We start from the raw sequence: 27,226 nt of genomic DNA, 5'->3' as shown, positions 1-27,226 counted from the left end.
GGAATGTGGGGACAATGGCAAAGTAGTGGGGGACCAGAAGCCGCAGCAGCAGCCGGTAGTGGACCGCATCATCAAGGAAACCATACGGGCCCCCAAGGAGGACCCCAACAGCAGCAAGAACTTTCCGATATGCTGCAAATGCTTGACCAGTCGGGTACCGCGACATTCGAAGATCTAACTATGTTTAACACTTTCTCAGAATGAGAGTGACTACTCCAAAAAAATTTAAATAGAAAACTTCAACGGAGAAGAAAGTCTTACCCTCGCGCTTATGATGTAAAAAAAAATTTGCAAGAAATGCGTCTTGACTATTTCGCTAGCGCCTTTCTCGAATAATGGTCACCATCAATCGCGTTCACCACTTGCCATATCATTAAAATTCATTACAAACAAAAAAAAACTAACTTTTAACAAGAGAGTATGATAAATTTCACTCTCCGTTACGGACCAGCCATATCACAATAACTATATAAGCAACTATTAACCATTATTTTTAGGTTTTTTAAAAAGTGTTTATCATTGTAAGAAAGTAATCTTACTAAACTATTAACGCGCTATCACACAGTTTATCATTTTAAAACACTTAAAAATAAATAAATGAGGACAATGCTCAAGACTAAACTGGCGTTGAAAACCATGACATAATTTCCATAGGTGCGGGAGTGGTTATCGAAAAAAAATAAAAGTTTTAGTATTTTGTGCAAAAAAAATTAACAAAAAAAAAAACCAACAAAATGGTTGAATGCAATGTGCTTGATTGAAATTGGTTTTTACAAACTACGCAAAAACGACCCACAAAATGTTTCAGTGGCCTATTGTATTTTAAATACACTCTTTTTAGAAGAATAAGCACTTTTTTTAGCTTGTGTATGTGACGCAGCTGTATAAAAAGTTTAATTTTAAGAGACCAAGGCCCCTCGCGGAAAATAAAACAAATTGAGAACCAAGGCTTAGTTCCCCTAACAACAACAGGCTCACAATGATAGAAAAAAAAAGAGAAAGCAGATTCCAGTTTGTACCATTTTACGTTGTCCCAAATCCCAATTAATAAAAATTTAACTTACCATTTATTTAATATCCAATTAAATGTGTTGTTTCCTTCAAAATCATTGACGCGGTCGCGACTTTCGCACCCCGTTGCCGGCCACCGGCTAGGTGATCTTATAACGCCGGCTTCATACGGGCACGGGGAGCATTGAGGTAAGATGTCTTGTCTGACGAGTAAATTTACTGCAAGCTGCACATGGAAAAAATGGCTGCGGAAGCCGAATCCTAAAAGGCTAAATAAATAGGCCGAGTAGGTAGAGACGGAGTAATGAAATATGGCTGCTCATTAACATCGTCATCGTGTCATTGCCTGAAAGAGGTTTCTGAAATATAATTTCTGATTCCGCGTCTGGAATGCGCTCTAGCGGATAATCTTGATGAAGACAGCGTGACAATTCAACAAGTACATCGGAGCAAAATTTAAATTTGATTATTATAGCGTCACAGTGATGTTTTCAAACACTGCGCGCTGCAGTGTTACTTGGTCATTAAGTACTACTCCCGATTGGCGGTCTTTGTATTTACAAAATGGAAAACCGAAACGGAATTTTTCTCTCCACCATCAAGGCGAGGTGGGATGGTCGCGACACTTGGGCCATGCTGATGGCAATGTAGAAACGTGATACAACGAATTGTTGCGGATTTCTACCCCAGCATAATATTTTATGGTATCCAACAGGTTGACTGAAACACCGGTTTTATTTACCTCAAATAACAAAGAAGATCCATTTGTATTTAACAATAATTTTTTAATTACTGCATTACTTATGGCTTTATAGTAACGCAGTATCTCTATTAAATTACAAGCCGTGCTTTACAGAAAATCGTATTTTAGTTCATAGTACAATCTTATTCTTCATTTTATGCCAAACATAAGTATTCGATACGAGTAAACTATAAGTAAATTCGAACCAAAAAAACCCACTGCATATATGGGGAAAAAGGTTCTGGGAAAACCCCACTGGGATTGGGGAAAACCATAAGCGCAAATTTTCATTTAAATTATCAAAAACTTGATAAATATTTATGTTAGTCATTAATTCTAATTTGAAATTCTTGAAGGAATCACTTATATTAAATTTAATCAGAGCACTTATTTAAACACATATATAGAGGGTGCTCCAAAAAGGGTGGTAGAACCGAAGTACAGTGGCTTCTATGGGCAATTTAAGAGTCTAAAATGTTTTGTGACATTGTGTGGTTCGGGCCAAGGTTTTCAAGTTATGATTATAGTGTTTTACAGAGGACCCCTTAATTAAATGAACGTAGTCTAACCAAGGGGTCCATCACTACTCTCTTCCTGTACAAATCAAGCTAATCACTAAGAAATAAATGAAATCAATTTCAAATAAACCATATCATTAAAATCATCGAATTACCCACCAATCATCAAATCACTCTAATAACCACCAAATCATGCAAATCATCCAAATCGCGCGTATAACCACCAAATCACGCGTATAACCGCCAAATCACGCGTATAACCGCCAAATCACGCAAGTACCCACCAAATCACGCGTATAACCACCAAATCACGCGTATAACCACCAAATCACGCAAATACCCACCAAATCACGCAAATACCCACCAAATCACGCAAATACACACCAAATCAACCAAACTGTGCAAATCATTCAATTCACCACCAAGTCAATGAAATCGATTTCAAATCTCGTATGCTATAAAGGTAAGCGACGACCCCCTCGCGTCTATCAGTTTGTCGCTGAAATTTAAGGGGTCATTCGCAAAACAACCCCAATTATAACATGTAAAAGGTCATACAAAATTTTTGACTCAAAATCGTCCACAGAGCCCACTGTACTTCGGTAATACCAACCCATTTGGAACAACGCATCTTTACAATACTTTATATACTTTTATACAATGCTACAGTTTTTTATGCCATGCAAATTTTATAGTCCATGAGTAGTTTCTCCAGCTGGATGTCAAGGACAAGAGGTTGAATTTCCAAAAGATTGCTTCAGCCATCGCAACTTGAACTTCCGCTTTGCAGTCAAGAATGTTGTGTAGGAGTATGTTTGAATAAGAGTATGTAGTGTGTACGTATGTGAGTGTATGAATAAGAGTATGTAGTATGTCGATATGTGTGTATGAATAAATGTATGTAATGCGTGGGTCCTTTGTTACACAAAGGACCGTATGTCGAAACGTACTTAAAAATAATAAGAAGTACAGTAACACAGAAACATTCATTTTATTAACTAAGCATTTATCCGCGACCGGGTGGTGTGTCAGTAACAACGATTTTGTCGCCGAATTATCCGACGGAAACGTACTATCAGGGGTAAAGAGTATCCTATATAGGTCATTGTCTACCGGCGTGTGCCAAATTTCATTCAAATCCGTTCTGCCGTTAAGGTGGAATCGAGTAAAAAACATCCAAACGACAAAACAAGCATCCAAACATCTAATTAAACATTCAAACTCGCAAAATTTTCATATTTATTATATTATAGTATGAAGTATGAATCAATATCTCATTGACGAGATCAAATGATCACTCTTTCAATGCAAACGTTTTAACCCCCTCTGTTCAAACGAACTTTGTATTTGAACCATATTTTAATCCGCTGCCTCCAGGAGACAATTAATTTTGTACACCAATCTTGTGTATCTATCAAAACCAACCTTCTTTCTTTTTGAACACCAACCTGGTGTCTCTTTTATAACAACCACTCGTTGCAAACTACTCAACGCCAACGGCAATAACGACTGAACGAAGCACGCCAGGGACTCTCTAAGACCAATGGGATCACCCACAATGAGATAAAAACTTCGTTCTGTACACCCCGTTAATAAGAAATAAGATATTCCTAACAGCGCCGCTTGTGTCGCGAATATACTATTAACTCGCTATCAATATCTCAACGTCGATAGACCGTCTGAACCATTCAAATTTGATTCTTAATATTTTCTAATTTCAATCAAATTAGCGTAACCGTCTTCGGGTCCACCTCCAACCATATCTCAATTTATCATTTATGCCTCATTCATTGAGCTACAATATATTGTCCCTATTGGGATAACGTGGTCACCGGTATGGAAAGGTATTTTTGAAAGTCATTCATTCGGGAACGTTACTACATCAGCCCATTCTGGGGCATATAAGACCCTTCCTCGGGTGTACCAGTTATTCTGGGATTTAACCATTTAGACATGGTTGAAACACTAAGCTTTCAAATTTGTAATGTATACTCGAGTATTTTATACCAAGCGCAATTTAGGTATATTTTAGCAAACACAGCTTTGGGCGCCCAGTTTTACCAAGATCGATCTGGCATATTTATATTTTAATCGTGCTCAACGCACTTACATTGGTCTTACCACAACTTACTTTCACATTTTTGTTTTCAAATTTGTAAATTTGAAAATTTTACGAACCCAGCTTCATTATCCAGTGCGAATGATAAATTTTTATCCATAACTGTAATCCATAAAGGTTATCCATAAGCGTAATCCTCGGATTTTATCCATAACCGTAATCCACAGATTTTACTCGTAACTATGCCCAAACGCTTTTTCATAAAAGGGTCGTTTCATCAGCCCTTTACGAGACCACGCCTTAGGCTCCAATGGACGCTGACGCTGGTTGGCCTTCGAACTTTCAAGACATAATCTCACTTCTTAACGCTTCCCCCTGGGAGTTCTTCATCACGTCACCTTCCTCTCAACCGTAGCGACTCAAAGTTTGCCACCATTTTCGATTTTTTCAGAATTCCCCAGATAATCAATAATCCCGCCTACGTTAATCTCCCGGGTTTCGGCACCATTTTATCATAGAGACTAAACCCCAAGGAGTGGAAGGAATGCCTCAACTTGTTGCCCCCAAAAACCGGTTTTTCCTGGTACAAGGCGACTTCCGCTAAGCAAAATTAAACGGGCCGGAAGCTCTCATGTACCAATTTAGGAGAAACATCATTATTTGCGCTTGTAGAGCGGGGGACCTGCCACTCCTTGGGGTTTATAGTCTCTATGATTTTATGTTGAGTACTTCTACCCCAACATGAGTTCCCAATATCCCTCATGATTTCAACTGGCAGATTCAAACACCAATGTTTATACTTAAAATAATGAAGATCCTTTTGCATTCATTACCGATTCTTTTAATTACTACGTTACCGTTTTTAACTCATAGTTTTGCGTAAACACATTTCTATATAAAGGGGCTGTTCAGACCGTAGGACAAACGACGTTCGTTTATCCTAATAGAGCTTAGCATTGCGTGTGGATAGAAAAGGAGAGGGGTCGGCCACCCCATTTAACTTCCAAAGTTGTTCTTAATTAACACGGAGCCTTTGATTAAATTATTGGTCACCACTACTATTAGGTTTACCAAGCGACCCTAAGTCGCCAATCAAAACCATCTTCCACATCTCAAAGTATCATCATAAAACCATCCATTTTTGTATGAACCTTCTATAATGATTCCGTGTCACATGATCTATTTCACCCCCCCCCACCCCAAATCCGAATATTATTACTTAAACTAAATCAAAAACAATTTCAAAGAATTAACTTTCGTCAAATGTTTTATTAATTTTTTAATAAACCAGAATATTATGCATTACAAAACTAAGTATAATAAAAAATGGAACATAAGTGCGTGAACATCACAGATTCCGATAGCAGGATAATGTTATTGTTAATTTTGTCTAGCTTTTAAGTTCAAAAAAACCAGAAAACTTAGAGAAGCTAGCTTGATCCCAAATAAAAAATGGAGTGATTAAGTTTTAGTAGTAATCTTTGCGCTCTTTCTTCTCCTTTATTTGAGCCTGAAAATTTAAAATGAAAAAATAATGAAACATTCAAGATTGACACTTTTTTCGAGCTGCCTAAAAGAAATCTTGAGACCAATAAGATATAGTTGAGCACAAATCCCGAATTTATTTTTGCGCTTCTTAACATTTTATAGCGGGCTAACTAAAAGCGTTAAAATTCTCCGCTATATTTCAATCTCGCACTCCCATAAAGTGACTCAACTTCAAAAATAAGTTATTACAGGCACTATTTCACGGGACAGCTGCGGGTGAAAGCAGTTTTGAAATAACTATTAATCAAAATCAAAAAATACCAATAAATCAGCTTGATACTGCTTGTTTCTATCAAGGATCTCTTGTTTCTTTTTATCTTCCTCACATTGAAAGATTTCATTAGCATTATTAGTATCGTAGGTTTTTTCCAAAACGGCTTCTTCATCATGAGTGACCTTCTTTTCTTGTCGAACTACTTCTAAGAAATCTTCTTGATCTTTGAGTTCATGCGCCTGATTTGGATTGATTTTAAATGAATTAAACTGATAACCGTTGGGTTCAATTGTCAGTCATCACGTACTTGCGATTCCAAGCGTTCCGCGTTGGTAGTGGCTACGGCTCCAATATGGAATGTATCTTGCGCTTCATTGGCATCGTCGCGTTTCTTATCATCTCTGATTTTGAGATTAGACATCAACTGCTCGTCTAAGGCCTTCTTGTATTCATCGCGATTCTGTTGCTTCTTCATCAAAACGGAAGGGCTGTTGTTATCGACTCCAAAGTTTTTATAGTCATGCTGTAGAAAAAAAAATGTACCTATTGTTAAAACAATTAGACCAACGGAAAGATATTAATGGTAATTAAGAATTTGTATAACTAATTAAGAACCTCGTGAACTTCCGATTGTTAATCAAGCGCCAACACAGTTTACTACTAACTTTGGCTACGTAGGAAGCAACTAGAGGTGTCGGGTTTGGGTTAAATTTACTGGTTTTAGTTTAAATTAAAGGGTATTTAACCTTAAAATTTTAAGGATGGCCTGGACACGAAAGAACCAGCGTTCAGCTGAAGTTGAGCGTAACAAAGACTTAAGCCGCTGCTTTAATAGCATTAATTAAATCCCGTTAGTTCGTTTCAAATACTAGTTATAACCATTCACCAATTCAACCTTATTAAGTTATTAGTATTGTTAAATTCCTACGCTCTGATCGATTACATTAAAAGCTCTGGAAGACTCATTATGAGACTTTAAATCCTCTTCTTTCTTATGGCTGATGTCAGACAGCTGATTACGGAGATCATTAGTATATTGGAGCTGCATATTTTTGCGTTTCAGCTGCTCTTCCTTATCCTTTTCCAACTGCTTGGCTTCCATCTCCTTCATTATTTTCTCGTACTGTTCATCTTCCTTCTTCAATTTGGCTAGATTCTCTTCCTTAATCCGCATTTGCTCCTTCAAATCATTGCCATACTGTTCTCGAGCTTGGTTCGAGTTAAAAGGTTGGCGAGGATCAAATTCATTCCTACAAAGATTTCTCATTAAGGATTTTCCGCAGAAATTTAAAGTGATTCGACTTAAGTTTGCAGGGTCAAAGCGTTTTACTAGCTGCTTTAAGAAGTGCCAGAATTAAAAACCAAACAAAAATTACGAGGCAAAGAGGCCCAGGGCATAAATGGGTGCGGCTCCGTAAGTTGCCAGTGAAAAGTTAACGAGTATTTATATTATTTAAAAACCTACCTCGAAGACTGATTATTTTGGCAAATATCTCTCTGCATCTTTGCTTCTCGAATTTCTTTAACTTGTTCACGTAAATTATTCAAATAACCAAACTTTTGGGCTTCTTGCTTTTGGTGTAACTCTAACCTCAAGTTATATTCTTCAAGCTCCAAAAGTTCTCTTAATCTGAAGAGTTAAAAGTGAAAAATTGGCACTCGTAAGCTTGGTTGTTTCATAAAAAAAGAAAATCTTAGTAATGACGCGGTTTTCTTTTGTGTAGGTTTTAAACTGCGTAGGCCAAATTTGAAAACCCTTACATTAGCCGTCAGTTACACCTAAGAATTGGTCAAACTAGATACGAGGGTCCTACAGCGCTTGGCGGTGGTCTTAGGTGACGCTGAAAATAATGGCTTCGCTATCCCCGCCCAAAAAAACTAATGTCTAGCTTCTAGGCCTAAGACAAAGACCTACGCGGTGATACGTAACTTGAAATAAAAAAGAAAACTAAATCATTTTACCGTTGGCGTTTGCCTTTAATATAATCCTCCTCTTCACTTCTGTTCATTCAAATCTCTGCTATATTTAAAGGATATCTACTAACACCATAAAAAGACTTTTCCACGCCTATACACAAAACGTACCAAACTCGCCAAACCGGTCCGGTCCACTGATTCACCGAAAAACAGACAAGGCTGACAAGCTCGCAAAAGCGCGGGAAAACACAGTCACTCTAGTCTAAAGTTCAGAAGGTCGTAACATACCAAGGTTATTTAGAAGGTTAGGCCGGCTGAAAATTTAAAGCGTGGAGGCGGAAATAAACTACTAGAGTGGAAAGGCGCTGTTATTTAATCAGTGTGCTCAAGTACCTCATTAAAAAATTTTAATTACAGCTAAAAAAATCTAAAAGTAAAAAAAGAGTATCTATCCATTGACGTTCACACAAACTGAGCAACAGTCTTGTTTTAGCCTGTTTGTAAAAACCTTGGAACGGATCCAGCTGCAGATAGCTATGGCATGGCAGATGAAAGAATCAAACTAACCGATATGATTGGTTGAAAGAAAACAAGTTAGACAACACTAAAACATTATTTTAAATTTATTTCGAAAAAATAAAAATGCTAAACAAAGGGGAAACATTTAAAAAACAGCGTTTCTAAACATTTTCTTTAACCAATTTATCTATATCCATTTGTACTTCTTTATAAATTGATTCTTCGCTCTTGGTGCCATCAATATAAACTTAAAAATAAAAATAATACAAAATAATTAAAATTATCATAAAAAATATTTTAAAATTTACAAAAAAATTAAATTTGAAACTAACTAATATCTTTCGAATCAATATTCAATTCCATTTCCATTTCCTCTTTATGTTTCAAATACATGGGCCAAACACATTTTTCAAAATAACCAGGCACATCTGGAGGGTCATAAACTCTGGTGCTATTTTAAAAATATTATACTTAAGTTTAGTAACTAAAGCATATTTCACGTTTAAAATACGTGTTTACTTTCTGCGTCTCAAGCATTCCTCCTTAGTTAATGTTAAGAAGAATTTTCTATCCAAAATTTTAACTAAAGGTCTAAAAAACATTCGCTAGTTATAAGAGCCAAAAGTTTCAAGTTTTTCATCATAAGCTTACTGGTAATTAAGAACTAAATGTCCTTCAATAATTAACAGGCCTGGTTTGGAAATGGGTTCAGTTTGCAGCGCGTCTTTTATCTTTTCAAAGAATCCCTCGTAATTTAAACTGGTAATGACTTTAAAATATACAACCCTTAATTAGCAAACATTGTACGTGTCGCGACCTTAATTGTTTCATATCTATAAACAGCAATATTAAAGAAAAAGAGAGTATTACTTTCCCAGTTATGGTGATTCAATTCTGGTATCGTTACGTGTTTATCACTATCCCTGTCCTAGGATTTCAATCATTTTAAATTTATTCAAAGATTGATGTATAAATCCATAATTGTATTGTATAATGTACCAAAAAATAATCATCTTGGTTTAGCAGAATACTATTAGGGTAATTGGAATGTAGTTGTTTCGATAGGCTACTTTTACCTCCGTTTGTTACACTGCGGCATTTGAAATTAATTACAATTAATATCCTACTTAACTTCGCGTATTTTAATTAACAAAATACCCCGCAATTCCAATTATAATCCATTTCTTGGAATGTTTTCCACAATGCTCAGCCATATCACTGGCGCCGTTGCGCAACAACACGTTTTTAGGTCAAGTAAACAACTTTTTAAAACATAGATCGCGGAGGCTTATGTTAAAATCGATATTATTATTAAGAAAAATTAGTGTTTTCAGATTTTTCATTTATTTTCCTATTTAAATAATTAATAATTTATAAATATAATTTATCACTATTTAAATTTTGGCGGAAACCGTCAAGGCGGCGGGAAACGTAACCTATTCCCGCCCTCTATGAACCATACGGTGGTGACATTTTATTTTTGACATTTCGGCAATGATCAATGACGTTTTTTGTTTACGTTTTAGAAGCGGGGCGAAGGTCAATATCAACTTTTTGACCTTAATAGAATTATAACTTATTTATCGATAAACCAAAGTCAAATTTGGTTAAAATGCCAGAGAAATGTTGCAAAGTAGAGCGTAAACGATAGTAAACCTCGCGAATCCATCAGGAAATGGAGAGGCCAAAAACGGGTGCCAAGATTTAAAGCAACCAAATATATTGAAGAAATTATATCAATTTAAGTATTTAAAATAAAAAATCATGAGTAAAAAAATGCTGTGTATGCATTCTGTCAGCGAGAGTAGCGACGCTGTACAATCGCAAGTCAGTCAACAAAGTTACAATCAAGTAACTACTAATCGTGGTGGGCAAAGAGTCTTTAAAATTGTGGTTTTGGGAGACGGTGGTGTAGGGAAAAGTGCCTTGACCCTACAGTTTGTAACGCATAGTTTCCTGGAGTATCATGATCCAACAATTGGTAAGGTTTGATTTTCACTTATATTAATTTCCGTTTTATTCAATTATTTCCGAATTTTAACGATCTAGAGGATGCTTATCTCCAACAAGCCGTTATTGATGGGGAAGTAGCCATTCTTGATATTTTAGACACAGCTGGTCAAGTAGAATTTACGGCTATGAGGGATCAATACATGCGTGGTGGAGAAGGTTTCATAATTTGCTATTCTATCACTGATAGGAGAAGCTTTGAAGAGGCTGCTGAGTATAAGAATCAAATTGAGCGAGTTCGTCACACTCGAAACATTCCAATTGTTTTGGTTGGGAATAAATACGATTTGGAACACTGTAGAAAAGTCAGTGTTCTTAGATGTTATTGAGGTTCAACGCGTAAATATTAAATTTAAATCTTAAAAACCGAAGGTATCAACTGAAGAAGGTCAAGCATTAGCTAGCCAATTAAATTGTCCATTCTACGAGACTTCAGCGGCCCTTCGCCACTTTGTGGATGACGTATTTCACGCCCTTATCGGGGAAATTCGCAAAAAGGAAAAAGCTCAACAAGCCGCGGCTGACAAAGTTAAACGCTCCGGTCACCGATGGCGATGGCTACAATCAATTTTAAGATTCATATTTAGGAGAAGACGCGCTATTTAGCGAAGCGACAACAAAAAGACTCGAAAGAAACAACAAAAAAACCCCAAAAGTGGCATTAACGTATATATATATATATATATGTACGTAATAATATTTAAATGGTGCGAATTAAAAAACTAATCTGGGTTGTGGGATGGGAGTAAAATCCAATGTGTATATATTTACTTATTATAAACCCCACAAAGAGTATTTAAGTCTGATTTTGTGGGTGGTATTATATAGCCCTATTTCACGAGATAAGATCAAATGTTACCAAAATCGTAATATAATAAACGCAGAATTGTGAAAATTGTGGCAAAAGAAAAAAAAATTGTAGAATATGCAAATTAATTAATGTAACTTATGTTGTCCGCAAATGGGTGATAGTCTATTATATAATAATGAATCAAAATACTTAGAATTAATATAATAAAAGGAAAAATGTTAGTCAAGAATTTTTTTACAGGTAAAATTATTATTTACTATGATAGAGCTAGTATTAAATATAAGCGGAAATGTTTCGTGGTTTATTATAGTGAATAATATATATATCAATATAGTCATATCGTAATGTCTTTCACTTTGAATTGATTTAATGTAACAAAAGTATTCGTTACTTTACAGTCACAGTGCTAACTTACAACAGAAATTAAAATACTAGTGATTTGAAATGATTGATCAATGAACGTTCCTTTTTCACAGATTTATATAAAATGACCCAACAATGTTGTAGTTAGTTTAGGCTTAATGAACTAGGCCTAGGACTAGTTAGGTCAATGCAACCATTGACTATCAATCTATCAAGCCCCATGCTTGGTGATATTTTTAGGGGGACATAGGATTGTCTAACTTTTAACTTGGATAGCTCTGTTTATCAGCAGATTCCGCGCAATTTCAACATTTCAATGATTTGAATTAAGCGCTTTAACAGAATTGGAAAGTGACGTCATTTAGGCCTAAAATGCCTGAGAAACATCAACATGGATGGGCCTTGATAGATATAAAAGTTTGTGATTCAAACGTGCAAAGGACTATTAATAAGCGTTAAGAATATCTTTAGGTTAAATTTTTTTAGCCTATTTTGTACCTTTAAATTAGACCCTTTAGACCACTTTTATTCAATCCCCTTTGTTTCAAAATACGATTAAAATATGAAGCCTTGGCTTACCTGTTGGCCAAAGTTTCTTCAGTTTTTTTGAATTAATAACGTCCTTGATTTTCGTGCCCGTTTCCGCGATTACTTTTCACATCGGAGATATCGTAAACGATATAATTCTTAAAAAATGAATCCAAATTAAACCTAAAATTTATATCCTTGGAACATGGTACTTCGGAAAACCAAGTTCGTCAAAAAAGCGGCAAACAAGACGTGATCACGTGATTCCTAAACCGTCATTGGTGCACTGCACCAACCGAGGATTCTGTTTGCGCCACAGCCCACTTGATCACGCAAATTCAAATTTTCTTCAACACGTGGTTTTAATCTCTTTTGAAAAAAAGTAATTTTAATAGTTAATGATTATGATCAAATATATTAATTAGTATTTTTACAGAAATTATCTTAACTGTTTTTACTATTCACTTAATCGTTTACAACTTGTTAGCAACAAAACATTTATTACGAAGATGGGAAGGCCTACTAAGTCATAACTTATTGTTAAAGGGAACTAGTCTCCAATTAAATATAAGTAAATCATAGTCCCTTCTTTGGTTGTAACTGACTATTCCTATCAGAATACTAAAGTATCGCGTACCTTAATAAAAAAAAACAGTGCTAGATATTTTTGCCCAAGATCGGATGACGGCTTTAATGTGTATTATATCATGGCTTATTGTTTTTTAATACAATTATTATTTACATATATTATCTTGTATTTAAAATAAATTTTAACACATACTATACTGTCATGGCTTTGCATCGCGTGTTAAAGGGAATTAACATCACGCTGTTAGATGGATATTACCACTCCATTTCACCTCTTTCCTCCAAGGCAGGATAGACACCAAAAAAACCAGCACGTTTTAGAAACAGGAAGGGATAAGATAAATTTATCATCATTTACAATTTTCAAGGTAGCTAAGAGTTGACCGGGGTGTTGGGCATTTGTAAATATTTCAAAACGACGGAAGAAATGATCAAAATATTATAAAAAGCGGACAATAACAAACGCTTTCATATCAGGTGGCACTAGTCGAACACGCGGTTATAATTTAAAATATTTATTATTTTACAAGCAAATACATCTAGCCTGGTCAATGGTCATTTACTTTAAAACGTCTACGTGGTGTTTCTGATAAGTCTGCTACCAGAAAGACTCTGTCTGGTATATAGGCAAGTAATTGAGTTAGCCAAAACGTACGTATCTTTTTGTTCAAGTGTCCGACATCTTTAAATAGAGTACACGTACTAAAAGGGTGTTCAAGTTGTAACTATAGAGACATTTATATAGAGCATAGACAAGGAAGGGTAACGTAAAGAACTCTTTCTCAAATGAACAAGATAAAGTTTACGCAAGTTTTAAAACAAGAAGAGGACGAAAATCGATAAATCAAACATTGGCGCAGCGTGAGAGAAGGAAGCGTACCTACCACCTACCTTTTTGCGAAACAACGAGTTGCGTACCAATGGACACAGCTGAGGAAACAATCCAGCGTTGCTTAACTCACTCGACCCTCTAAGAAAGTAAATTAATTTTACAATTAATAAAATAAACAAAAATCAACGGTCTAAGCCCTAAGGTGAAATAAAATAATAATAATATAAATAATTTTAATAAACTCTAATGTTAATGGCAAATAATAAATAGTAGGGCGATAAAATTTAATAAAACAGGGCCTTTCACCGTGTCCTTTCTCATTTGACATTGTTTTCTTAATATAGTTTAAGATTAGCTTGACAAGAAAGGCGCCGGATTTAAAGGGATTCATAAATGATCACAAATAGTTCAAATTTAATAAATCAATGGATTAAAGAGAATATAATCTTAATCTCGCCCGTATTCTATTGTACACTTTCTACCGTGATGTGGGCGGGTACTTTAGTAAGCTCACGACGCTTGGACCAAACCCACAAGAAATAGCGTCACAATGATTGTTTTTAGAGAAAATATGTATTTATCACTTCATTATCCCTTTAATTAAAGACTAAAGCTTATCCCAAAATGATTTCTCAATAAAAATGATAAAATTTGAATAAAGTAAGCATTGCCCTTTTTTTCTCTCTCAATGGGGGAGCCGGAAATTACTAAAGTAATGGGTAGAAAAAAGCGTAACACGAAATCGGATCCATTCTATACAAAACATGCGCGCATCGTATATTGCAAAACGGATGATTGGGCATGGTGTGAAGTAGGGTGCCTTAAATTTACTTAGCAAGAATAATTAAGAATAGTGTGGTAATTAGACTTATTTAGAATTTAATGTTCAAAGAGTAATTCTATTCGACTCAAAGTTTTATTGCACTTTCATTTCTGAGCGAGCTTGTAACGTTTTCCAAAGTGTAGCGACTCGGCAGGGAAAACATTTCTACAGGCGTTCTATGGGATTGTAATGTTAAATTTATCCCCTGAATGAAGGCTTCTCATCATAACACAAATGGGTTGATAAGGAGATATAAGAATTAAACTAAACGTTGGAGGAACAATAGTCCATTGGCGTGTAGAAAACAAATTAATCTTTCAATAGATATTTCGAATAAGTTCGATTTCCTGGAATATCACGCGCGCCATCTGAAAATAGGCGCGACAGATTGGCAATAATTCAAACTTCCTGTATTGGTATTCTTGTTCACTTTACTAAATTATTTGGTACTGAAATATCTGACTTTCCAAAAAGTGTACCGAGATCAGGCTACTGACCACAGTCATAACGAAATAAGTATTTCACCAACAGTAATACCAAATATTACTTTTAAAACAAAGTTATATTTCCTCATTCTCGTACTTAATGTTTCATCCTCCCTTTCTCCTTGTCCAAGGTAACCAAATTTGACAATTCAAGACACTGCCGTCGGCGTCAATCCGGCACATTCGCGTATTCTCAAAAAAAAAAAGAGAAGCTGTTCCATCCTTGGATTACCTTTCATATTCGTCCCGGACAAAGAAAATCAATGGCTAAGTAGGTAGGCGGCCCCCTTTCGGACCCCCACGTGCTCTTTCGCACTCATCCTCGGTCTCTCTCCTCCGTTCTTACCTAAATCGAATAAGAATGGGAATAGGAATAAAGGAGGAGGAGAAGAGATTCGCGTCCCAACGCGATGGAATCTCGTCGAATAAAAATGGGAAAAATTTCAATATGAAACGCTCAAATGCGATGCACGTTTTTTTCGCTGCAAACGATAAAGAATGGGGTTATATAGGTGAGTTCTACCCACCCGCACCCCTATTTGGCATATGTCTGGTCGTTCCGGTAAATATTTCATTTCTAACCCCGAGATGGAATGGACTCGAGGTGAAGAGTAAATCTCTTTAGAGCAGCAACAAAATGCCGAATACCTGACATGGACTTTTAATCTCTGTAAACGGATGGACGCAATTAATATAGCGTTTTCATAGAAATGAATGTTGCAACCATTCAATGAGAGTCTGATCTGTGGTTAAGTTTAAGCAAATGCTTCCATAAGTTACAAACTGAGCTTGTCACGAAGTGACGTAGATCATAGATTCAGGGTAAAGTGACAACTGGTGAGGGGCTGTCAAAGGCTTAGTACAGACTAAATAGGAAGATGGAAGTCCTGCAAAATTAAAAGAGTGTAGTCAATTCGAACTAGCTCTCATGCAGTAAGTCTCTAGCATTTCGAAGTATTGGTAGTGTCATACTTATGAAACACATCTTATAAACTTACGATGCCACTAGATGTTCCTATAGTTCCTTGTATAGACCCGCGTGCCCAAAATATAAAACTTTCTTGTCCCTATCTAGATACAGGGTCTTTACTTCTAACGCCTCTTCTTCATCGAGTTAGGTAAAAATATAAGCACCACGTGATCAACAAAATGGAAATACAGTTGTATTTTAGATTGAAAATGGAATATTTCCACGCTTTTTTATTCAAAGATAAAATGAATATATACGCATATAATGGAAGAAAAATTTCTCCCAAGAAAAGGAATATAAAATTCTCTACATTTATACCAATTTAGAATCGTTAGATATAAATTTCATTATATGTTGCCAACTCAATATATTTTGATCTACGCGTGATTGTATAACATGTAGGTTTTAAAGCCCATTCAGACTATAGACTAAAATCTTACGTGTGCTCACTTAATTAGCGGTAGTTGCCTAATCGACCTAGAAAAGTCAACATCAGAGAAAATTCTTTTTGAGAATATCCCTAGCAATGTTTTTGTTATCGTCTATTTTTAAACCGCGTTTTAAAGCGGAGAATCTAATTTTAAAACCTCGAGGTATGCGGTTCTGAAGAAAACGCGTCAAGTTTTACGTTAATGCCTGTCAATTTTCAATCAGTTAGCTACCATTTGAGTATCAACAAATTCAAAATATTATTGGAATTTCCTGTTTACGAGCTTAAGAATTTCTTAATTTACTATCTGTGTTTTTAAAATATATACGAGCGCACGCGCTTATAGCCGAAGTATATAGATATATAATGACGATACGATACTGGTATCGGTGACCGATATGGCACTCTTTAACCAATACATCGGTTCCAGCTTAATATACCGATTTTTACCAATTAATCGGTTCGAGGTTATTTTGCCGATACATCGGTTAAAAATCGGTTTCAGTGGGTTAAATAATCGGTTACCTCGCCGAATGTGCGCAAAATCAACGAAGTGGTGTATTTCTCGTTTTTTTCTATAATAATAATTAAGCTTAGTTAAGTGTAGATGAAGACCCATAATTAGAAACAAACAGTAAAACAAACATACCCTAAAGCGTGTTTGTATAAAATATTGCCCTCGTGTCAGCATTCTAGTAAAACATAAGGTGGCCCATAACTGCAATTCGATTGAAAGAAGGAAATGGGCTAGTTACTCTCGATCCCTGGACTCCCGATCCAAAGCTGAAGCGCAATCAAGTTCAGGATATAAACCTAGTTAGAGACTATCTTTTTTCTCTTTCGGTGACCGTGAGAGAAAAGAACACAATCTACCGTAACCAGGAGGCCAAGACCCGTGACACACGCTTTATTCTATGCTTTAAACATGTCGACTTATTTTAAAATGCCGAAAAAAGTACGAAATTTTCCTGTCGGGCAACGCTTGACCCTTTCCCGCTATAGTTTACTATATTTTGGCCTCCCGTGTACACTAGGCTGATATTTGGTGTGAGAAAGCCAAAGTAGGCCATAATTTACTGGTAGGTTAATAAAGAAGCTGAAAGGACTATAAAGAACAACGTAAGTTCATAAGATACGTTCCATAAGTATGACACTTCGTAATGCTAGAGACTTACAGCTCGAGCTAGTTCGAGAACGACGGAAGCGAGAATTGATTACACTCGGTTTTGCAGTCCATCTTCCTATTTAGTCTGTACTAACCCTTTGACAGCAGCGCCTCACCAGGCGTATGTCGCTTTACTCTGAATCTATGACGTTTCACTTACGTCACTTGATGACAAGCTCCAGTTTGTAACCAGTGACAAACTTATGGAACATATCTCATGAACTTACGGAAATGTTGTAGAAAGAAAATCTTTAAGAATAAAAAAACCAGCCTAGAACGGCCGACTAGAAACATTTCCGACTGCCCATATACCCAAGAAGATAAACTAAACGAGATTTTACTTCTTGGTGGTATATTTATACCACTTTTTCAAACACTGATTATACTTTATAGAGAAGTAATACAACAGGCTGTGTAGTCCCATTATTGGACCCTAGTGTCCAAAGAATAAAACCAAGTACTTTTAAGTACACTTGCTTTAAGATAGAAAAATACATTTATAAGAGAGAAGAGCAGGGTGTACGCTTTTTTTATAGCGAAATGCACGCGTCTTTATGGTACAAAAATTGTAAAATCATCTCTGATCTTTCAAACTCCTCATAGGGAACCATTACAGGAACTTGTACATGGAGAATTCCGCAAATGTTTTAAACTATTGTAGCATTTGTACAATTTCATTCCTAAAAGTTCCATAAATGAATAAATTCAAAATAAACTATAGTTTTCGATAGAGTTAAGAGTATATCGACAGGCAAGGCGGTCCTTTCCCGTGTCCGAAGCCACCCTTACAACCTGCATTATAGAGCCAATCATCTAAAATACCTAGGTCCAAGCAATCCAAGGAAATGGACTTAAAAAAATCCGTATTTCCGTACCGTCTAGAAAACATAGGCCTAGGTGAGAGCCAGTTGGATAAAATTCGATTTTCCCTAAGGTAAAAACCCCCTCTAGAAAGGGAGTTTCAGCTCTGGAGCAAGTGCATGGTAGGAGGGAATTTCCAGCGGCGGAATTAACCAAAGTTGCCTCGATCCATAAGTTTTCTCATATTTTCATACAAGATATACGGTAGAGAGAAGCAACCCCAGAAATGAAAATATCATCCGCAGTACATAGCTTGAAGTCAATGTTCTATCGTGTTCAAATAGGACCTCCACAATTATAGAAGTTTGCTAAAGTTTCTAGTTTTCAAGGTTATTTCACTTGAACGCTTGGGTTAAAATCCGGGATAAGTTCCAAGTTATGGGATTTTATAGTACATTTGTTTAAGATTATAGGATTTATAGGAATTATAGTACCTCTGAGGGCCCAGGAAACAATATCCGTAAGTGATCCTATAATTTAAATGCCAAACAGGGTAAACGCTTCCTCTAAGAGATATCACGTATAAAAAATGTTTTTCGACCAATGCACGCTTTTTACTTCAAGTCACAAACTTTTAATATTACTCTGAATATAACTTAGCTAGAAAAATTTAAGTGAGAAGTGCTTTTTTTAGCAAGAAAATCCTCGAAAAACTGAAGACGGGCCGGAGAAGGGGGGGGGGTTCCTGGCTGATTTTAATGTAATTATTTGGGAACTCCGTGGAAGCTTTCCTCTCTCACTCTGAGACACGGTTGGTTATATGTTTATATAGCGAGTAGAGCGAGAGAGGAAGGAGTTAGGCCTAACGCGGATTAAGAGGATAGGAGACGAAGAGCAAGAGGAAAATCCGTACGGAGAAGTTGATACCACGTATACGCGTTGTGTTTATTTGACACGGGGTTGAAAAGTGAAGTTCCTTATTAAGTTTAACCCCAAGTATCACCCTTAACCCCCCCCCCATACACGGCATTTGCCTATTAGAGAATCATGCCTGGTTGAAACGCACGAGAAAGTGTGTTTGGGTTCATACCGGTACTAAACCTTGCGCGCGGTTAAGGATATTAATCTTTCGCAGAAGTTTTTTTTTGGGGGGAAAAGCAAAAACAAGCAAATATTTTAAAAGGGCGAAAAGGTTTTTTTTTTATTTTCTTGCGTTGCCTTTCTAACGAAATGTACTTTCTTGCTCTCAAATGTTTGGTGCATGGTTTTACGCGTATTAGCAGATGTATACAGGGTGTTTTTGGAAAGTCCATCAATAATGAAGGAACGTGTTTATTGGGCCCAACTCGGTGGAAAGTATCAAAGAACATGGGGTGTACAACATTTGGTTACGGGGATATGGTCCTCCCCCCCAACATTGGCCCCCTAAAACAAGGAAATATCCAACAATGTAGAGTACGACTTTAATCCGAGTAACCAGCTTGTTTAGAACTATTAGACAATTTCAATAGCCTTCAATCTAAAAACCTTTTGTACCTTTACTCAGCAGAAGTGTATAAAATGTGTAGAAGTATGCCTACGACGGTAATGTCAAGGCAGCCAATCCCAAGTTTTTGTTTCTATCTATGAACTTTTCTGGAAATAAATGCGCGCGTAAACATAAAATTAATAGGAGAGAGGTAGAAAAAAGTACAATAGCCCTAATACCTGGAGATGTCTACATCAATTTACAAATAATTATTTCGCTAATCTTAATTCCAGACTTTTTGAATTATAGCGCCTTTAAGTCACGTTACAAAGACAAACAAATTTAAGGCTAATTTCGCAAGGTTGGGAAATTGGAAATTATATATCCATCGACTTCCACAATGTTGTCAAAAATTCCCAACGGAATTCTATACATACAAATGTACTTCCATTAGGCGCAGAGTAGCGTTGAGTAGAATTACACTGGAAGCTCAATCCGCGCGGTTCCCTCATTTCACTCATTCAGTCCAAAACTAAAATTAGAGACTAAAGAGTGCAGTTTGGCTTTCTAAATTCTAATAACTACAGTTTTGTTTGTCTCTAAGGGATTGTGGATCCGGATTGTAGCGGGCTTTCATTAAAATAAACCTATATTATATCATAAGTTGAAAGACGTAAGGCCGACTTCATCAGCGCGTCACATTCTCTCAATTGTTAAAAATCTTGAGCCTGCTGGGACAGAATGAACAATCGTAACAAATAGGGATTTCTAATTTACTTAAGAAAGAACGCCTTCTTTAGAACCTTTCAATAAACACGACTTTACCGCGTGAGGGTGCTGGGTACGAACCTGGTCAGTGCAGGCACCGGGTGAAAACCCCGGAAACAAATCCTTCCGCGCAGAGTTTTGCAAGTTTTGTCCCCCGAGGTCTTTCCCGGTTTCTACTTTCCATCGAAACTTATTATTACTATTATTTGTTCCCTCGAAGACTTACGATGATAAACTTACGAAGGTAATATAGTAATTTAAAATGATGCGAGGAGGGGACGATGCTTCTCCCGAGAAAAGACTGGTTGGAAAAATCCCCAGGATTTTTTCCCAAAAATAAGCGGGGTTATAAGTATCGGGTTAGGTTGAGGATCTGAATATCAACCTAGATAAGAGAAGTTTTTGTCTCGATCTTGATGAATTATTTAAACGATTACAACGTATTATTTGGTTCAACTTTAAAAATTTAGTATTCATTTAGTCTTTTAAGATCAAACGCAAATCTGCTTAAGCTATATACGATTTCTGAAAACGAGTTTTTCCAAGGTAATTCCTAAACTCAACTAATTCTATTAAGAAAGACAAAGTAAGTTTTGCCTGTCTGTTAGTAACGCTCTGACATTGTTTAGCTCGCAAAATTTATTAGTAAACTTTAGCGGTAGGAGTTATTTAATGAAATTATCATTGGCGTACTGTGCCTTGAAGCGTAAAATCAAGAACGGTAAAGGAAGGATGGCATATTAGGGGTTATAAAATTTAAATGTGCTGGACAATCAAAAGTACTGCGTGTTAATTCAAATACGCGCGTACAAAACTTTCATAGAACGTCGCGTGGTTAATAAAGGTTTTCTGAGGGTATCGAGGTGAAGTGCGTAGAGTGTTGCTTTTACGAGCTATTCATGATAATATCAGAGAAAAAAAGGTTTGTTTATTATAAGTACCGCCACAAGGTATCGCGTTTTAATTTAAATTATTCATACGCTTTTACCCGAATGAACACTTATATGTAAGAAAGCGACGCGGCTGTAGGTAAAAGGGACACTTAATAAAGGGCACTTTCGTTACCGCAATTATGGAGAAATAGTCGCGCTTCGCTTCGAATAGTTTAACAAGGAATTCATACAGATAATTGGAATCATTGCGTAGCCATTTTTCTCAATGTATCTGCGGAAGAACTTCCGGGTGTACATTTTATTAAAACACCCGGAAACCCCGAGTAGCTTAGCTAATGGCTATATTAGTTGGCAAAGGGGAATGTTAAAATTGTGTATTTCGGTAGCATCAATTTAAATTAACAGTACTTATGAAATCAAAAATATTTGATTGATTTTCCATAATGGCTAGAGATTTAATGAGCAGGATAGAGATGGAACCATTGGGTAACCTTACAGCGCGGGAAAAATTAGGGTCTGCAGACTTAGGCCATTTATTTTTTATTGGTGTTTGTACCAATATCTGACGTAATCGCAAAAAATTCTTCAACTAAACCGAATGAAGAAGAATTAAAAATAATTATGATTCCATTTCAGTTCAGTTACTTGCTAATCGCCCTAAATCAATTTGACTAACTACTTTCTAGCAACCAGAATATAAATAATACAGAACCTTTTTTCTGCAATCATTCAAGTACTCCTTTAAGATTACGTATATACTAGTTATTAACGCTAAGAGAAATAGGAGGGGCTCAAAACAGGAGAGAAACGCGGCTCTATACTTCGAAAATTTCAAACGCCAGAATGAGAGTGAGAGAGCTGTATTCAGAACAGAACGCGCGGCACCACAGATTCGCATGCGAGTGTACAGTTAGAAATGGCTATATAGGCGGGGGAGGCGGTAAAATTGCGCTATGACGTCGACGAAAAGGATCACCCTTATTGGTCGAAACAAAGTTGGAAAATCGGCAGAGAAAAAAAAGGCAGCAGCCTCAGATTTAGGAAAGAGAGGGTAAGTACCGTCCGAAAGGCCCGTGGACGAGAGAGCCCCAGTCAGGAAAGCCAAAGGAAAGGATCCCAAAAAGGAACGCTCTCCCAACTAAAGACCTTAGTTTCGTATTCAAGCTACTCCGAGTAACACCACGCGGAAACTGTCAACGGGCACCATCGACGGCTTCGGCCCAACAAGACATAGAAACTAAAAGCTCGCCTACGAACTTTAACTTTTCATTTCTTAATTCATTTTAAAAACTAAGTTTGAAATTTAATAGTAGTTTTTAAAAACGTCTCTACTAAATTCTCTTTGCCATCGAAAGGTAAGATAAATTTTTAATTATTTTACAGCTAGGCGGGATGATTTTTACCTCGCGTCTGTTAGGATTTTCAAGTTTATTAGAAACTTGAAATTGCGAGTTTTCCAACATCAAATTTTTACTTTCAAAGATAGTTTCATCGTTTATGTATGAGCTTTGCGCGGTTTTATTTGACTGAGATATTTTTCCAAGAATATCTTACAATTTAGGAATAGGAAGTCAATATCAAAGGAGAATGTTAAGAAATAGGTCTAGTAAATTTTTGGGCACCAGTTTCAAATAAAGAAATTGGGAAGTATTTATTAGAAAAATTGTACCGCGTACTTAGAACTTCTAAAAGATGGCCTAGAAAAAGTATTCGTTGGTTGATCTTTCGCTAGAATCAACATATTCTCTTACCGAGACTCAGAAAAACTAGATTTTTTTAAACCGTTTCACAAAATTACGATAATTTCACATCTCTAGTTTCAAAGCTTAAATATTTATATCCGGCTACTTTTGAAATTTGTGAGATTCAAAGATATTTACATATTATAATTGTTCCTCCAGTTTTCAGTTTAATTATTCGATGTATATTTCAACCTTTTTAAAATATTCTTCATAGTACTAAAAGTTTAAAAATGATCCTAAAAGTTTATTAAAAGCAGAAAATAATCTAGTTTCTTGCGAGCGAGAAAACATTACTCTTTAGAGGGTGAATCATTTCTACGGGCGTTCTAAGATATTTAAGATTAGCCCCTGATGGAACTTCGAAGCATCCTGACTAAATCAAATAACTAAGACATTACAATAGTAATTTACCTTTAATTTACCATTGTAAAATTATGGTATGATATAAATCGCCAATTAATCGCGGTATTTGGCAAATTACTCTTTTGCGCTACTTGACTTCTAACGAGAATTTACATTGCATATTCATAGTCTTCAAATTTTTCCTATTTTTTAACACAAATTATAGGTTACCTAACTGCGTAAGTATTAGCGGAGCAGTTATTTAGTCAAAAAGTGGAGCAATTTTGAAGTTGAAATTAAACGTTAAGCTCACGTAATCATGCACTAACGTCCGAAAGTGTACGCGTTGAGAGACTCTAATGATTTAAAAAAAGAAGCTGAATAAAAAAAGCGTAATTACGGGGCAATTCCTAGTAATAATAAACAATGGGGTAACCCCCGTTTTTCTTCATTATTAATATTAGTTTTTCCCTATGGTTTTAACCGCGAGTTGGTTAAGCCGACGTTATCGTTACTTTCAACATTTACCCCATTCTCTCATTTCAAATACTCAAAGTTCCATGGTTTCCAAAAGAGCGTCAGAGATACTCGTATATTAATTTAGACGCAGAGGTACCGATGCCGATACCTCTCATTTAACTCATTTAAACTGGTATCGACAGATTATGAATCGATTTTTATCAATTATTTAACCCTGTTGACCGATTATGAATATATTTTTTATCGATTATTAACCGATTTTTACCGATTATTAGTAATATCCGTAAAATAACCTCAAACCGATAAATCGGTAAATTAAGGTTAAACCGATATATCGATATATCGGTTAAAGTACCATATCGGTCACTGAAACCGGTATCAAGTTCTCATTCTTCATATTTACTACACCCGAAAGACTAAATAATTAAATTAAAAAAAATAAATATCATACAACCATATTAAAAATAACGTACTAATTTGTTGAGTACTTTTGTTTATTCTACTTCCGTTACAACTTTAACTAATGAAGAAATCAGTTATTACTCCCGCCTGAATGCCTCGTGCCTTCTTTTCTAATAGAGTACGCTGCTTTGATATAAATTCACCCCCAGAGGCATTTCCATTTCATTAGACTCAATAGTGAATCGCGGCCTGCATATCAGTTGATTTTTTTTTATTTTCTATCTTGATTAACGTTAACCCCTACAGGAGGGTTTCGGAAAAAAAAATCCCATTTTGCTCGGAATTGGATTAGATAGATTACTAAATTAGAATATATTGTTTTATAAAAAAAAGAAATCATACGAACAATTGCTCAGGCACAAGCTTCTCGGGCCAAACTATAATTGAACTTTAAGTAAATAATGTATTAGTTTCTTTATAGTTTTACGCGTATGGTCGCCGTCATTACAGTTTAATCAAATGTTATTTCTTTGTATGTAATTTAATTTAGCGTCATATTTTCTTGGGCTTCGCGATAAACGCAAACATAATTTCTAGCTCAAAATATCCATTTATCTTATAGACTGAATAGGGGATGGTAAAACGGAGAACTTTTTGTCGACATTATGATTTTATTATTTGTTCCAAATGTTGAGGGATGTTGGGAAGAATCGTGTTGTTACAATACCCCGCTTTTGAGGTACACTTCTCTCCGAGAGAAGTATTATATACTTCTTATGATACGTATACTCTTAATCTTATTGTTCTTACGGGTCGCAAAAATTAATACCGCAACGTTTCTAAAATTAAGTCTGAAATCCCGAAGAAAAATATTGTTTTCTCGGATAATTCTCGAAGGAAAAAAATTGGTGAAAAATTTAATAATCCGCCTCCTTCAACGGGATTAAAGTGTATCCCTCTGAAAACAATTTTTTTGTATCGCTGTTTTCATTAGAAAGTTAATGAAGTTACCTATCAATTAAAATTATTAAATTATAAAAGTCTTACGTGTGGATTAGCTACTCGCTTATTAATTTTTTTTGACCTCGAAAATTAATTTCGTCAATCGCAGTTTTTTTAGCAAACCCTTTTATCCTTAATTTAGTAAGCCTCTTAAAAATAACAATTTTTTGTGTATTAGCAAGTAGCAAAAACTCCGTGCTTCGCTGAGCCCATCCGTTGAAATATCTGCATCAGGTTTTTTTAGCAAGAATCTTATTTTGAAAAACTTTCCAATTCAATAAAACAATGCTTAACTAGAGGTTAATTATAAGGCTAAAATGTTTCAGCTCTGTTCTTAACAGGCTTAAAGGTTAGCGGATAACCTCCTTCCCAACAAGGAAGGAATTTAACCAAACCACTTCTAATGAACCTTAAATTAAAAATAGTGTTACTGATATCAACAATACAGTTTGGTTTAATTTCCCAACGGAAGTGGCTGCGCAAACATAAAAACCATTTTCATAAATATACCTATATGAACATTTTAAATAAAAAAAAATACCCAACAAATGATAACAGACTCGGTTTAAATCGTATAGGTCAACAACTGTTTGTGTCTTTTTCAACGTATCAATTCACCCAAAACTAATCTCCCCTTTGAACAGGAACTTGATTAAAAAGTACTTTCATATATAAAATATAAACAGTCCCAACTCACGTCATGAATATTAAAAATGGCGTTTAACTTAGTTGCAGAAACTTAAGCTGCGTTCACACTTGCACGGGAGTCGGTTGAAAACTCGTATACCCAACTAGTTTTGAAACATTCTTAATACCATAGTTCGAAGCGAATCCAACAGCCTCGGTTCACGAAGACGCTTCTGTTAGTGCTGTCTGCTAAGGCCAGTGACTAGTCTCATTCCAGGTGAAATGCCCCGTAAAACTAGAAACTTGCCTACAAACCCGCTTTAAGTTGGTTCGGGAACAAGCAACTTCAAGAACCCGAGTTTGAAATTAGCTTTTCGAGCATCAGTTTTGTTCACGCTTAACTTTGGAAGCTACTAAACGGATTCCAATGTAAGTGTGAGCGTGGCTTTAGGAGGGTCAAAGGGAATGCGTATAAACGCGCGTGACGAATAATTTATATTGACAAGAAGCCGGTGGAGTTTGGGTTATGGACTCAAATACTGACACGAAATAAAAATAACAACGCGTTTTCGGTACTTTCCTTAAACGTGTACATTGGTGCACGAAACGGTAAGGGAAAATAGTATAATTCTACAGAAGTTTTTCGAGATACCGTGTGTAGTGTACCAACTTGGAGTTAAGTACACTTTTAAAGACAGTAATTTATGAACTAGTTAACAAAGATGTCTCTTCTTGACCCTAAAAAAGTTACTAATCGTACTTTTTTCTCGTGTATAAATAAATAAAACAATCATGTATAGTTTTTCACGTTAGTTGGGCCAGGGATGAGTAGAAAAGGAGTAGTATTGTGATAGCGCGAGCCTAGACCCCCACACTTCTACATAAAGGGGGTTAAATTGATTCGTTCTTGTCACTGGGCTACACTTTGTATATGGAGCTACTATTTCGCGCCCTCTCTCTAACAGTAAATACCAAGTTTTCCGACATCCCCTCTTTCTCCCGTTGTGGTATATCCCTGCTATCCGACATTCGCCGGATAAATACTCTATACATTGTATAGTTTCCCAAATATGGCAAAATTCTAGTTCTTCTATACTGACACTTGAATCAAATTTAAAATAAGTGCTTCCATATGAAAGGTATTACCAAGAAATAGAGAAACTTTGTC

General features: G+C 35.9%; 5 protein-coding genes and 2 long non-coding RNA genes across 16 annotated transcripts in view; 4 read left to right on the top strand and 3 right to left on the bottom strand.

Moving 5' to 3' along the window:
• Positions 1–1,087, top strand: part of tgo (Aryl hydrocarbon receptor nuclear translocator homolog tgo) — a 56,613-nt gene extending 55,526 nt beyond the window's left edge. For all 9 annotated transcript variants that reach the window (XM_089860113.1, XM_089860110.1, XM_089860106.1 and 6 more), the window contains one exon: positions 2–1,087. In XM_089860113.1, the coding sequence (XP_089716239.1) occupies positions 2–204 (203 nt within the window). In that variant the 3' untranslated portion in view covers positions 205–1,087. The remainder of the gene's footprint in view (position 1) is intronic.
• A 688-nt stretch (positions 1,088–1,775) lies between these two features.
• Positions 1,776–13,869, bottom strand: LOC149609911 (uncharacterized). Its single transcript, XR_016376950.1, has 2 exons — positions 12,292–13,869; positions 1,776–3,053 (listed from the first exon to the last, which is right to left on the bottom strand). It is a non-coding gene; the product is annotated as an uncharacterized LOC149609911 (long non-coding RNA).
• On the bottom strand, positions 5,580–8,221 carry LOC149609915 (uncharacterized). Of its 2 annotated transcripts, none has more exons than XM_089860126.1 (6): positions 8,055–8,221; positions 7,558–7,722; positions 7,021–7,342; positions 6,400–6,615; positions 6,140–6,331; positions 5,580–5,840 (listed from the first exon to the last, which is right to left on the bottom strand). In XM_089860126.1, exons 1-6 carry the CDS (start codon positions 8,099–8,101, stop codon positions 5,799–5,801), a joined length of 984 nt encoding a protein of 327 aa, XP_089716252.1. In that variant the 5' UTR covers positions 8,102–8,221; the 3' UTR covers positions 5,580–5,798. The 2 variants fall into 2 exon arrangements, with proteins under 2 accessions (XP_089716252.1, XP_089716253.1); XM_089860127.1 differs by having other exon boundaries at positions 7,036–7,342; positions 8,055–8,219.
• Positions 8,311–9,457, top strand: LOC149609914 (uncharacterized). The gene is made up of 2 exons (XR_016376949.1): positions 8,311–8,442; positions 8,503–9,457. It is a non-coding gene; the product is annotated as an uncharacterized LOC149609914 (long non-coding RNA).
• LOC149609913 (nicotinamide riboside kinase 1) lies at positions 8,610–9,827 on the bottom strand. The gene is made up of 7 exons (XM_089860138.1): positions 9,687–9,827; positions 9,528–9,618; positions 9,399–9,456; positions 9,180–9,297; positions 9,048–9,119; positions 8,861–8,979; positions 8,610–8,775 (listed from the first exon to the last, which is right to left on the bottom strand). Exons 1-7 carry the CDS (start codon positions 9,740–9,742, stop codon positions 8,690–8,692), a joined length of 600 nt encoding a protein of 199 aa, XP_089716264.1. The 5' UTR covers positions 9,743–9,827; the 3' UTR covers positions 8,610–8,689.
• Positions 10,293–11,801, top strand: LOC149609912 (GTP-binding protein Rit2-like). The gene is made up of 3 exons (XM_089860129.1): positions 10,293–10,509; positions 10,578–10,843; positions 10,911–11,801. Exons 1-3 carry the CDS (start codon positions 10,293–10,295, stop codon positions 11,142–11,144), a joined length of 717 nt encoding a protein of 238 aa, XP_089716255.1. The 3' UTR covers positions 11,145–11,801.
• An 8,693-nt stretch (positions 13,870–22,562) lies between the features above and the next one.
• Positions 22,563–27,226, top strand: part of Tk (Tachykinin) — a 38,129-nt gene continuing 33,465 nt past the window's right edge. Inside the window, exon 1 of the mRNA XM_089860124.1 lies at positions 22,563–22,818. The gene's annotated coding sequence lies outside the window, so the exon portion shown is untranslated. The remainder of the gene's footprint in view (positions 22,819–27,226) is intronic.

The sequence above is a fragment of the Phalangium opilio genome, unplaced genomic scaffold, assembly GCF_054372755.1.
Source record: "Phalangium opilio isolate 3A_F unplaced genomic scaffold, DU_Popi_V2 ptg000344l_1, whole genome shotgun sequence".
NCBI classification, from domain to species: domain Eukaryota; kingdom Metazoa; phylum Arthropoda; class Arachnida; order Opiliones; family Phalangiidae; genus Phalangium; species Phalangium opilio.
The sequence above is the reverse complement of the archived record's forward strand: the minus strand, read 5'-3'. Positions and strand labels throughout refer to the sequence as shown.

Coding starts and splice junctions, on each gene's coding strand:
- LOC149609912 (XM_089860129.1), top strand. CDS start 10,293: ATGAGTAAAAAAATGCTGTGTATGCATTCTGTCAGCGAGAGTAGCGAC. Junction 10,510..10,577: donor GTATCATGATCCAACAATTG/GTAAGGTTTGAT, acceptor TTAACGATCTAG/AGGATGCTTATCTCCAACAA. Junction 10,844..10,910: donor ATTTGGAACACTGTAGAAAA/GTCAGTGTTCTT, acceptor TAAAAACCGAAG/GTATCAACTGAAGAAGGTCA.
- LOC149609913 (XM_089860138.1), bottom strand. CDS start 9,742: ATGGCTGAGCATTGTGGAAAACATTCCAAGAAATGGATTATAATTGGA. Junction 9,120..9,179: donor CATTTAGTTCTTAATTACCA/GTAAGCTTATGA, acceptor AATGTTTTTTAG/ACCTTTAGTTAAAATTTTGG. Junction 8,980..9,047: donor GAATGCTTGAGACGCAGAAA/GTAAACACGTAT, acceptor TTTTTAAAATAG/CACCAGAGTTTATGACCCTC.
- LOC149609915 (XM_089860126.1), bottom strand. CDS start 8,101: ATGAACAGAAGTGAAGAGGAGGATTATATTAAAGGCAAACGCCAACG. Junction 6,616..7,020: donor TTAATGTAATCGATCAGAGC/GTAGGAATTTAA, acceptor TTTTTTCTACAG/CATGACTATAAAAACTTTGG. Junction 6,332..6,399: donor CGGAACGCTTGGAATCGCAA/GTACGTGATGAC, acceptor AATCCAAATCAG/GCGCATGAACTCAAAGATCA.